The 13,028-nt window shown below is 40.6% G+C and overlaps 1 protein-coding gene across 1 annotated transcript in view; it reads left to right on the forward strand.

The window, feature by feature from the left end:
- LOC122806875 (calcium/calmodulin-dependent protein kinase type 1-like) overlaps window positions 1–12,597 on the forward strand; it is a 1,135,755-nt gene extending 1,123,158 nt beyond the window's left edge. The window contains exon 12 of the mRNA XM_044077647.1: window positions 4,568–12,597. Within this exon, the coding sequence (XP_043933582.1) occupies window positions 4,568–4,656 (89 nt within the window). The 3' untranslated portion in view covers window positions 4,657–12,597. The remainder of the gene's footprint in view (window positions 1–4,567) is intronic.
- The last annotated feature ends 431 nt before the right edge of the window (window positions 12,598–13,028 follow it).

Here is a 13,028-nt window from a genome sequence, read left to right on the forward strand (position 1 = left end):
AGAGACTGATCATCTTTGAGCAATCTGTATGATACAGAGTGACAGTGATTTGAGCCTGTCCACATAGGACAGGTGTTGGAGGCCATGGATTCACTTTGTGAGGTATTTCTGTAGCCTTTACAGTTGATGCAGATGTTTGGCGAGGTATATACCAAGTGGGGCATTATGCTCAATTATTGGTCTAATGAGGGAGGTGTATTGAGATGTAATAACCTCCTTTTTTCTGGATGCAATCCCTTTACTTATGAGATGAACCAAGTAAAAGGCTTTTCTGACCACTGCCACTACATGATGGTTGAATGTGAGATTGTTATCAGCCTGGGTACCCAGGTCTCTCACCGCAGGTTACATACTTAGGGGGTTGTCGTTGATGTGGTAATCAGTAGGGGCCGTGTTTCTTTTGAATGGTATGATGATACATTTTTTTGCATTTAGCTTGAGGCCATGACTTTGGCACCAATCATTAGTTGCTGTGAGACCTTCTTGCAGTATGTTAACATAATTTGGGAAATCAGTGACAGCACCCAGCTTACAATCATCCGCAAACTTGGTCAGCCACAGGCCTTTGTCTTTGCCTGGACTTCTGAGAAGTAGATGCCAAACAGTAGGGGTCCCAGGACAGATCCCTGAGAAACTCCACTAGTGACAGATCTGCTATCAGAGGTGGAGGTGCCTATTTTCACCTTGAGGGTCCTGTCAGTGAGACAGTCAGCCACCCACCTGATGGGATAGGTATTTACGCCAAGTTGTGTTAGCTTTTTGATGATGCCTGAGTGGGAGATTGTGTCAAAGCCCTTGGCCAAGTCACGTTAAGCTCTGTGTACTGACTTTCCCTCATCCAGGACCTTGGTGACAGTCTCAAAGACGTCAACCAGGTTCAACAGGCAAGTTCTGCCCTTGATGAATCTGAACTGGGTGGGGTCAAGTACGTGGAGACTGCCTTGTGTATGAGATCCATAATAATATGCTCCGTGGCTTTGCAGATCAGACTTGTCAAGCTAATGGGGTGATAGTTTCCAGGGTCAGTAGTGACACCACCTTTGTGCAAGGGGATGACAATGGCAGTTCTCCATTCTGCTGGAATGAAGCCTTAGGCTTTGGTTGAATAGGGTGTTCAATGGCAAAGTTAGTTCTTGCTGGTGATGGTGCACATTACAGCCTGGGATACTATCAGGTCCCATGGAAGCTGTGTTCTTTGCTCTGGATAGGGCCTTTAACACTTGATCTATGGAGATGTGAAGTGCAGGACAAGTATCGGGGATCCTGAAAGGGCCATTGGGGGGGGGCAGAGGGATGAAATTTGTGCTGAACCTATCTGCTAGCAGGTTGAATAAGTCAACAGGATCAGTGTAAGTGATACTGTTAAGTACTAATTCGGAACAAATCTGGGCTTTGCCATGGAGGTTCCTGACGTAACTGAAGAAGGCTTTGTGGTTTCCCTTTGTTTTGGAGGCTAGTTTCAATTTAGAATTGGCTTTGGAGGCTTTCACTAGTGATCTAATTTGCTTGTTGAGGCTAAGGAGGGAGTTTTTCCAGTTTGGAATGTGTTCCTTTTTACCCTTGGACAACAGTTTCTTCCTTTTGTTGTAAAGCGTGTTGAAAGGGGATGTCCACCAAACAGGTTTGTGTTTTTTTGAGGAGCAGGTTTTAGTTCTGTTGGGTATGGCTGAGTCCATGCAGTTGTACAGGTGCTTTTATACTGCACTGGCATACTGTTTAGCATAGGTGTCTGCATCCTCTGAGGGGGCAGTGGTGTAAAGCTAGAGATACTCTCCATTAGGAGGTTGTAGTCAGCTTTTGAGAAGTTTTTTAGCTTGATTATGGCTGGGGAGGGATTGGATAGGATAGAAACTTCAAACGAGACAGACTGATGATCTTATCTCACCAGGGAAAAACATACTATGGGAGTGGTGCAGTGGTCACCCATGTTGGCGAGAACTAAGTCCAGAATGTTATCTCCCCTTGTGGGGGATGATATAGTGCATTAGAACTGATGAAGTCAAGGAATCATTGAGTTAATGCATTAGTGCACAATAGTTCACCCAGTCTATGGTGGGGTAGTCGAAATCACCAAGGATCAGGGTGTTATGGGATACCTTGATGGTGTCAAGTAGATCTGGGTAAGAGGAGTGGGTGTCCTGAGTCATGGAGGGGGGTCTATAGCTGGCTATAACTTGGATGGGTGCCTTGCCAACTGTCAGTTGCAACTGGAGTAGTTCCAGTGCATCATGCTGGCAGACCAGTCTGGAGGTGTGCCTGTCCTTAATGAAGGTATATACTCCACCACCATTAGTCTTCCCTACCGCATTTTGAGGTCAGAATGCATGAAATGCGGTATAGTCTGGTAAGGCAGAAGTGCTCTCTGCAGCCCTGAACCAGGTTTCCATGACTGCATAGAGATCGGCATCTTCCAGTGCTAGGAGAGCCTCCAGTGAGTGCATTTTCAGGTTAAGGCTCCTAGTCTTTAGCAGCATGACCTTCAATTTGTTTTTTGACAGATCTTTTATGTTGGAAGATTTGACTTTGGGATATTGCCTAAAAAAGGCACAATGGGGGAGGCGAGAGCCTTGGCCAGGATCTGGAATCCCAATGGTAACAGGTGGAGGCCATCTCTGGCAAAGCAAAGAGGCCTGTCAACCATGTCATCCCAGGCAGACAGATACTGGATCCCCTTGGAATAACACCACAAACTAAGCCAATTGTTGAAGTCAGTTATTTTTTGCTGGTATTTTAATAACATTCTTTGTGAAGGTAGGATGCTGCTTAGAGCTAGGGTCATACCTGCCTGGGGCACATACTATGAGAGCTCAATCATGTCTCGCTTCATATAGTACATATCTTGAAAGATCGGAGGTTGTTTGGCATTATGTGTTAGGGAGAGGGTAACCTGTGAGATAAAGGTTGGCATTGAATGGAAATGTGCCTCTGTTGGTGAGTAAGGTGTGCTGGCATGTATGTAGAGGAAACGAATGGGAGTTGGATGGAATTTGTAGGTCACCAGATGCACATCTAGAGGCTGTTGTAACATTTTTAGATTAAATCAAAAAGTGGAAAGGAAAAAGGGGATGTGTCCATGTGTGGCATTTACCCGATGTACCACATGGTGTGTAAATGGAATAGAGAGAGAGAGAAGTTTGTAAGGAAATACTTTATTGATGCGTTAGATCAGTCAGAATGTTGTAGTTTTTTAAGGAACCATTAAGGAGGGTGAAGCTTCTGGAGTTAGTGAAGATGATGATGGTACTACTGGGCAGCACTATTCATGCACTGGTGTGATTCATTTTATACCACAGCAACAGTGAGAGCAGGACTATGACTGAAGTATTAGCTTACAGGATTCAGAGTGTAGTAAACGTGGGGTGGTGATGACTTGAACAGTCTGGCATAATGCCTGCCTGACTTACAAAGCTGATGTTATGCCAAGTAGATTGACTGATGGATGAGGGTTTGTGGCTCAAAACGTATTGATACTGATGTAAACCATTACCATTGTGTCAGTCCCCCTTTAAGTTATTTATAAACCAAGGTGTCTGTTGTTTTTTGTTTTTTTTTTATTTTGTATTTGTGAGCACACAGATACAAGCCAGTTTTATATCCCTGAATACATTTCGTTATGATTCTTAATTCGCTGTGGTGTTTTGTACTTGAGAATTAGGTGGTGGGCATTAGGTGGGCAGTAGGTGATTAATGTGTTTGGTGCAGATGATGCATACTCTGCCAACTCTTTAGAAAGTCTGCCTTTCTGACGGGCACTGTACTTGGGGAGGTATTTGGGGTTTGAACCCCATTTCACAGTTAAGGCATATATGGTTACCTTGCAGCGTGACGTGTAGGTTATTTGAATGAAAATGGTGATGGAGAGCGTAGTGGAGTTAACCCTTCTTGTGCCATTATCCCTGACAAATATACTCATTGTTTAAATGTATCAATTTATTCACCCAGAATTGATTAACACTTGTTATGATGGTTGCCACCAAAGCATTTCTTAACTTTGTAAATCACAGACATATGAATAGCCTGTATTCAGTAAACAGTAGTAATACATTAAATTGGGTCTGTATCACTTCATCAAAACATCACTTCAATGAACTGCATTTCATCAAAAATGCCATTCATCAAATTCCCCTCACATGGGGGTCTGTGCCCCCCAATCCACCGCTAATTATATGTACCAGCTCTGAGATTGCACTACACTGGGGAAAGGGCAAATTTTCTGATCCTCACTGTACCGTGATCTCAGTATGAATGGTTCGACAAGCGGCATGTTTGATGTAATTGCACTGAAAATGCTGTTTGATTAACTGATTTTCTGATGAACTGATTGGGACTCCATTACATTTGTAGATATAAAATTAGCTCTACTTACAAATGCTCTGAATGAGACATTACTGAGTTCACAGTGATGTTTTAGTAATAAAGCTTTATAAAAATGATGTGGTGTTTCATATCTGTTGTAGACTGGTTTAATATGTCTTAATGGAGAGATGTAGATGTTAACATACAAGTGTAGAGGAACTGAGTAGTTGAGAAGACCTTTTCATAAAATCTTGTTCCCTTCTTTCTGCAGGTTCCCACAGTGAATGTTATGGAAATGCAAACAGTGACTCCCTATCCTATGGGTCCCAGAGCTCTCACCAGCACTCCAACCAGGTCTGACTGGGGCATCCAGACAGCTCGTTATCGGCTACACTGAAGACCAGGCAGCTATACGACCCACAAAGGGATAATGACTTTTAACATGCACACAGCAGGGGAGGGGCACCCCTGCCAAATTATAATGTGACCTTTTCCAGTTGAGGATGGGTTGGGGCTTCCAAACTCTGGGATGGGGAGGGATTACAACAAAGAACATTCTTCTGAAGGGATAAATGTTGTCAAGTTTTGACTTCAGAATCAGAACAGATAATGCCCTGTTTCATTTAGCCTGTAACCCTCTTTCTCCATGTGTAAGGGGGTGCCCCAGCAGTTACATATTTATGGTGCCTCTTCCCTTTACAGTTAACGTATTTAATGCAAATGTTTACTTACGGTGATCGGGTGTGTTTACTTATGTCTCCTGAAGAGTTTATTGCCACGCTGGTCATGTTGATGTTTTTGTATAGGATAACAGACTCTAAGAAAATGTCTTTAAAGAGGAGATGTCATTCTTGGACAGCAGCTCTGTTTGTTTTCTGATATAATGGGGTCATTGCTAGTGGTGGCTGTAACACAAAAATGTTGAAGTGCGTTTAGTTCAAGGGGCCAAGATGACATGACATTGATAGGTGGTTAAACACGTGACACCATGTGGCAGTTAAATAACTGTACCCTAATTGCTTTAATCTTTCTCTGAGCTTCAAAGTAAAGTCTTGCTGCTTGAAAAGCATAGCCCAGCTCCATTTCAGGAAAGCATTCGGTGGAGAGGTAACTCTCTCAGTCTTTGTCAATCAGGTCATGGGTACACAACATAAAAACTGGTTTCCAACAGCACACTACAAGACTGAAAATGTGTTTAATATTGTCTTTTGTAGAAAATGGTATTTAGATGGGGAAACTTGTTATTTGAGGTCGAGTTGGTAGTGTCTGTACCAGATGTTCTCTGTTAAAAGAAGAATGTTGTGACCAATCATGTTTGGACTTGATTTTCAGAGATGGGACTCTGTCCGCTTGGGTACTGTATATTATATGTCTGTCTCATGCCAGCTATAAATGGAGAATGTATGCAAATGACTATATGCAACCAATGCCTGCTCTTCCAGATGTGGAGTCTGTCCGCCTATGCACTGTCCTTTACAGCTTGGACATACTACATTTTGAAAGTGTGCGTAGGTTACTGTTCTCAGGGGCACTGACTGCTATTCCCCAGTGATGTGGAGGTCTGTCAGTATGAATAGTGCAGGTAGCATATCTTAGATTAATTCTGGAAAGAAATGGACTGAGTATATATCTTTTGATCCTATACATTTTGTGTTCTCTATCTGTATCAGGATGGGGGGGAGGGGCGGTTACTGGATGCATTTTCTAATGTCTGCCACAGCTTTGTCAGCCAATAGATTGCATGGGAAAAACTCCTTCTGTTGATATGTGTTTTACAGCTGGGGCCAGTCAGCCTTGGTATGTTTCACAATGTCATTGTAATAGACCTGCTTGAGAATCCAGCTGGGGCCACGTCAGAACAGAATGATGGCAAACAACTCCCAAATCCCAGCATTTTTGTTAGTAAAAGCTGATGCTTAGGTGGAGGCTGGGATATAGTTCATAATGAGTGCATGGCAGGCTTGTTCTCGAACCAATTAAAATCATTCCAAAAACATGAAAAATGAATTAATTGATTTCACAGCAGCTCATAAACACTCAGCCTGTATACATCGTCACAGTTGCTGTAGATGTGCTGATGTTGCAGAACCCAGTGAAGCTGCTCAAGTCAACATATTTAGAGGAAGGACTGGCCAGTCTGGCCAAGTCTGGAATACCCCATCCTAAATTTAGTGTTGCAGAATGAAATTTTAATGACTAGTTCCAAAAACAGGTTATCATAATGGAGATAACATCTGTTTTAGTGTAGACAGCAACATGCCTGAAAGATCCACTCTTAAACACAGTGAGGCTGGGGGGACTTGCTTAGGCTGGGTCTGTGGTTAGCTGCTTTTTTTAGGAGATGGGTGAGAGAAATAATCTGAGGGCTGTCTGTGATGTATGCCACAAATTGTATGACAGGAGTGTAAAAGGTGTATTTAAGAGGTACACAAGTTTATCCGGTTGTTTCTAGCTGTTGTCAGTAGTAGTAAACTCTCCCTCATGGCTCGTTGAGACATTCAGGCCTTACCTGCTGTAGAATGCAGAAGTGATTACAACACTTGGCTCAGGTTGAAAGATAGAATAGGAAACTTTGTGTAGACTGGAAATGTTCTGTGTCAGTAACAATGTGAATTATAGGAACACAGCACTATTAGTGCCATGACATGCACCAGAAAAAATTTCTGTCTCCAAGGGCCGGAGGAGTAACCCATAGATCCTCTTAGGTGATGTTTTTATACTTTTCAAGTTTAAAAGATCACTGCATTTGAACATATCTTCTGAGCTTCAAAGAAATCCACTGTGCATTCTGAGTGGTATAAATACACTTGTCGTACCTCAGAAGAGGGAAGCAGTCACAGTGTGCAGACTTTTGCTTATTTCTGTTGACATCACAGCACCAGTGACCTGTCAACTGAACAATATTGAACCCCATTTGGACTTTTGTACACATGTAAATGACTCTGAGGAAGGAAGGCTTGTAGTGCTCAAAGCTCAGAGTCTGTTTTTTTTTTCTATAAATCCCTGGATGCACTCTAGGAAATATGAATAAAATAAAGGGCTCATTGAAAAAAATATATAGTATAGTATACCATATTTTTTGAAATATGGATTCCTCCTTTAGAAGGCTGATTGCTTTTTCAGCTTTCTCCTTGTAGATTTTAGGGGGAGGGGCAGACTCAGGTGTGGATTCACAGTGCTGAAGCCATTCAGGTCAACCTTTTGCACCAGAACTCCTGCTACTGTCTTGTAGGGGTACTCTCTGGCTGTAAGGAAATCAGTTTCTTTTGAATGTGCTAACTTTACATTTTGACTCATCTTGCTGTGAGCTTCTCTGGAGAGCCCACCTTCCCTGAGGAAGGTCAGAGAGGGCTGTTGGGCATTTGGCATTAAATGGAATAGAGAGAGGTAGTAGCTTTCTGGACACGTATGCTGTTGCATGCAGCTGAGAAATTTGTGGACTTTGGCTGAATGCAAGCATGGGCAGTGCTGTGGAAGATGGGGACATCTCTCTTAATCAGTTCACTTGTTGTTAAGAAGTATCAATCCAGAACCCAAGCAGGAAGATGTTGTGAAAACTAAAATGTGCTGTTTATCAGGAACTGAAACAGTGGTCTGAAAGCTCTGCTGATAGTCGTTTTGTGGCATGTAGATGATCTTTGTTTTCCTGCATTAATTATGCCAACTCTTTCACTTAAGAACATACTTCAGTCCCCATTGCTGTCTGACCATTCATAGAAATGAAAAACATCATAGTTTACTGTGGTCTGAGCTGTCTTTGAACAACAATGGTCAGAGATCTGCATAAGAAGTGTTCATCGCCCAGAGATGTCACAGTCTGTTTCAACAGCACAAAATATGACACAAGCAGATGCTTCTGCTATGTCCATCTGTTGTGTAGGTTGCCCTGTTGATGACTTTGTCAGCCCATCACCTTTTGCCAGCACTTAATATATCACATTGTGCAGAAGCTTGTGCTATGTTTGTCTTCTACTATAGTTATCCATCTAGGTATACACATGATTTAACTCCCTGGTACTGCCAGGTTGTAATCTTTCACAAGCACTGACTTGTTAACGCAGAAATGGGACACTTTCCTTGCTGACATTCATTTATAAAGTGGAATGTTTTATCCCCCGCTGCTTTTTTCTGCATATTGTTCAACAGTAAAGAAAGCATCCCAGTGTGTAAGAGTTTTTTCCTGTATTATTCCTAGAAAAGAACATTCCTGTTATCACTTTCTGCCTGCCCTGCACCTTTCACCTGGATTTATTGCATCATAGGGAAGATGTATAGTTTCCCAAGATGGTGCCTCTCTGGATAGTGAGTTTAAGGCATCAGCATGATTATTTTTTTCCGTCTTGCAGGTAGAGGTTGTGGTTGCTTAGAATTCACCAGTAGCTTTGATAGACTTGTCCTGCCTTTTGTAGTAAGAATCTCACAGCTTGATGATTATGAATTCCAAAAGTAGTTATGACCCTGTTAGGGCAAGACATACCTCCATGGTATTACATGGACGTAGTGTAGAGTCAATGAGAAGACAGGATTTAAGAAAGGAGACAAACAGAAATGAGTGTAGACATATCCTGGGACCATAGCAGAGTTAACAATGTTTATGAGAAGTGGGGAGGTGAGAGGATGATCCTTGGAGAGCGAAAGGTCAAGTTTATGAACGAGAAGTGTGGTAGGTAAGTTAAGCGCTGTATATAAATAGTGAATATAATATATTTTCAGTGTATTCATAGAATCTGTAATCAGTAAGCTCTGGGGAAGGTAGAAAATGGTTCCCAGTAACTGCTACATCTAGAGAATTTTGGTTTTCTCTGACAAATATTTTCAACCTGCATACTTCTTAAATCCAGGTTGCTTACTCAGGGTCTCTGTTGGGATTCATATTAGTATGAGCTAGCAGAAGTCCAGTGATTAGAAGGGTGTGCAGTATTGCTTATTGATATTGGCCAGACTGCTTAGAAAGTGTGGTGGGAGAAAGTAAATGCCTACTAAAGAGCCTGTGATGAGAATATTGTACCTGTGATGGCAGCATTGATGGCAGTATTTTAAGGTTTCTGGGAACCCTTTACCTATCCTCTGATGCTGAGTTTAGCAGTAAGAATGTATTTACTGTACTCTGCCTGGCTGGCAGCTGATATTTCTATTTTGAGCATGTTTAGTGAGATTTTTCAGTGCTTTCTACTTCCTGACAGTTCTGTGAATATATATATATATAAAACAGTGATTTTTTTCACATTTGCCTCATATTGTGCTCTAAAAAAATATTTAAATTGTTTCTACTGGAAGTTTCATGACTGCATGTTTCAAAGGCTCATCCTAAGAGGCTTTGTGAGTCAGTGGGTTCAGAGGAGACTCAGCTGTTATGTTGCCAGTTCTACATCTATTTTGATGTGGTGTAGAATGATGGACTACAATGCACAAACTCGGTGTTGGTTTCTTTGTATCTTTTCATAGTCTCTGCACATTAGTATGGTTAACAAGTTATAAAATGGCAAAATGTTCCAGAACAATGAGTACCACAGAATATCCAAGTTGTTTATTTCACTAAATAAACGGCTTGGATATTTTGTGTTACTCTTGGTTCTGGTGCATCTTTTCAATTTATTGCTCTGTCACTTGAGGTGCCACCGTATTTCTTAAGCAGGTTTCCTTTGTTTGTTTTATTATATGGTTAACAAGTTAGCAGGAATGATTGTAATAGTACAAACTTGGTAGCAGATGTGCACTGTTGCAAGCAAATCACTGATGGTGTGATATGGATGCTGTGTGCCTCATAATGTCTACTTTTACTGACATCTGACCCTTCCATAACTGGCAGACAGCACAGTAGTTCACCCTTCACTTCCTATCATGTTCTTATTTCACCCTCAGTCATGCCTGTCATTCTTCCTTCAGATTGGTAACGTCTACGCAGCATTCATTCCTTGTATTTTGGATACTGTTTGTCCTGTATATCTACATGACATTTTAGTATCATACCAACATGAAATGTTCCCACTTGCCTCCATATTTTTCATTTTGTATATCCTCATATCATTCTTTCATCCTGTGAACATGCTCTCCCTTCTGACCTTCTGTGATCTGCAATGTACCAACTTGCCCCCTCCCTTGTACCTGTGTGCCTTTCTTAATTGGCAGTGCTAAGGCTAGAACTGCTAATATTCTTCATCCAAATTAGTCTTGACTTTGATTCCCTAAGTCTGCTTCTGTCTCCTTCTGCAGACTCTCTGACTCTGAGCAAGTCACTTCACTGGACAGCATTTTTTGGCTGACCCTGTAAAGATGCATTTGTATGTTGTGGGCTTATCTAGTTAACATCTGAATAAAAAGGAGGTACCATCAAAAACTCAAATGTTTGCATAACTAATACTCATACACAATCAGTTTAACACTAACAAGTCAACACCTTTCTTACCTGTCCACCTACCATCACACCATCTCTCCACCTTTTAGTTACATACCACTTTCCTTGATTCCTATAACCGCATTCACCAGTTACCTATGTGTCACCTCCCAGCCTTACTTTATCCATATCTATATAGTTATTGTGCTAGTATAAATACCATTACCCTTCATGCCCTGTTCTCCCTAATACCTATATGCAGGTGGCTGTAGTTTGTCCTGCTTTACAGACATCTGTAGCCTAGGTCGCTTGCACCTCTGCATCTGTCTCTTTACTATCTATGTGTAAGTCAGCATATGCTGTAATGTGACATGCTTGTCATAATAATTTTGGGTGAGAGATACATTTGTTGCATTTGTTCTTTTTTCTATAAAGAAAGCATTTTCTTAAACTTTAATGTACATCTTATCATTTTAAATTTAGTTTCATTATGCATTTCATATGGTCAAGAGTCCTAATATTTTTTTAAATGTCTAATACATTAATTGACTGAAGAACTTGCACTGTTCTATTCCTTATGATGTCATAAGTGTGTCATAATGATCTAATATGGAATGTTGAAAGATTACTAGAACTAATCAGTTGCTTGACTTGCTTGAACAGAGAAGCACAGGTAGATAAAAAGTAGAAAAAGCTATATTTTAATAATATAATCTTCACAGTCTAAGTTTAGAGCATCTGGTTAAAGTGTGCTTTGCCAGCTTAAAGTAACTAAAGTAGTGCATTGGCTAGCAATCCAAAACTGTTTTAAAAATCAGTTTTATTTTTAAGAAATGTGGTGTCTCTCCTTTATAGTAAGATACTTGGGGTTGTAAAAATGTATCCAGAAGAAAGTCTGGACTCTTCTGAACCCTACCAGCTTATAGTCCTTAGAGATCAGGGCCTTCAGTTTGTCTCGGTAATTCCTCTGGCAGCCGGTGCCTCTGTTTCTTTGTAATGCTGGTGTTTTGCATGATTTGAACTATATGTACAGTCATTTTATGAAACTGTTATTTTTTTTCTTTAAAAATGTTGGTTAAACTGGTAGAGCGGAGTATAAACCAAGAATAAGCAAATCTATTTAACTGTTACTTTCCAAATGCAGAGCACATATTTAACAAGGGCTTCACTTCAGTGAACTGGACCGTAATAAAAAAAAAATATTACCATGAACTGCTGGATACTGACCACAGAAACATTGCAGCTTGCATGTTCAGTGGCCTTAGAACCCGATGTTTCTTTGCGCAGTTCAAACTGTCAGTTTTCACTCTTGTGTCAAATCATTGGGAATCAAGTTTAAAGGTTTCCCTTGTTAACAGACAAAGGAAATAAAAAACATTCTTACTAAAGTGCCATGAACTATTTAAACATTCCAAGCCCTCTTTTAACATTGTCACTTTCCACCTAGCATGTCTAGTGTTCCCAAGGGAAGACTGCACAGTCTGAATGTTGCAAATGTAAAGCATTGATTAGAATACTGGGTGGTTCTACCAATCAGAGCTGATACTTATTTAGTCAAAGCTGATTGGCTTCTTATCTGAATTCCTGAGTGATGCTGAAATCCTAGTCCCCACCCCAAAACAAATATAATTGTTCAAATTTAGATATTCTGTTTAGGTAGAGCCTGTGCCCAGGTTTTTATCAGGGATGTAGATGAATGTTTTTGTAAAAATATAATAGAGGGTCATGGACTAGGAATTTGCCACTGCTGGATTTGTTTAGTATGATGCATCCCAGAGTGCTCTGACCTTTTACTTCTGCAATTTTATGGAACAATGTTTAAACTATCATTAAAGCTGTACTTAGCTCCTATGGTATGGATGCAATGCATCGTGGGTTATAAATCTTCCTAAGCACTATTGCTAACATTGAACCAATGATTTGTACTTTTGGAAGTTTGTTAATAGCCAATAAAATATCCTTGTGTACTCTTTGTGTGTTGTGCATTTTTTTATAATTTTCTGTGGTATCTGCCATTTTGTTTGTATATTTTTTCAGTGTTCTGAATTTTTTTGTTGCTAGTGAGTTTGCATCTCTATGCAGTTACAGTGTCTTTCAAGGTGGCCTACAGTCACATCACAACCTTATGGTACAAACTATTTATTATGTTATGTGCATTGCAGTCATACAGGTAAGTCATGAGTGGCTTGCCTTCCTGTTACTAAGTCATAAGTCAAAGAATAAAAAACATGGCTATGGTGGCACTATACGTTGCATGTGGGATTCAAATATGTTACTTTAAAGATAGCTAACTTTCAGTCTTTCCTAATGTCTGCAGCTATCAAATGCACCCTTTTAGCTAACTGGCCTTTCTGTATACAATTTTATTCATTTTCAATTCATTTCTGTTTGACAGTTT

The sequence above is a fragment of the Protopterus annectens genome, chromosome 7.part0, assembly GCF_019279795.1.
Source record: "Protopterus annectens isolate FY-2018-M chromosome 7.part0, PAN1.0, whole genome shotgun sequence".
NCBI classification, from domain to species: Eukaryota; Metazoa; Chordata; order Ceratodontiformes; family Protopteridae; genus Protopterus; species Protopterus annectens.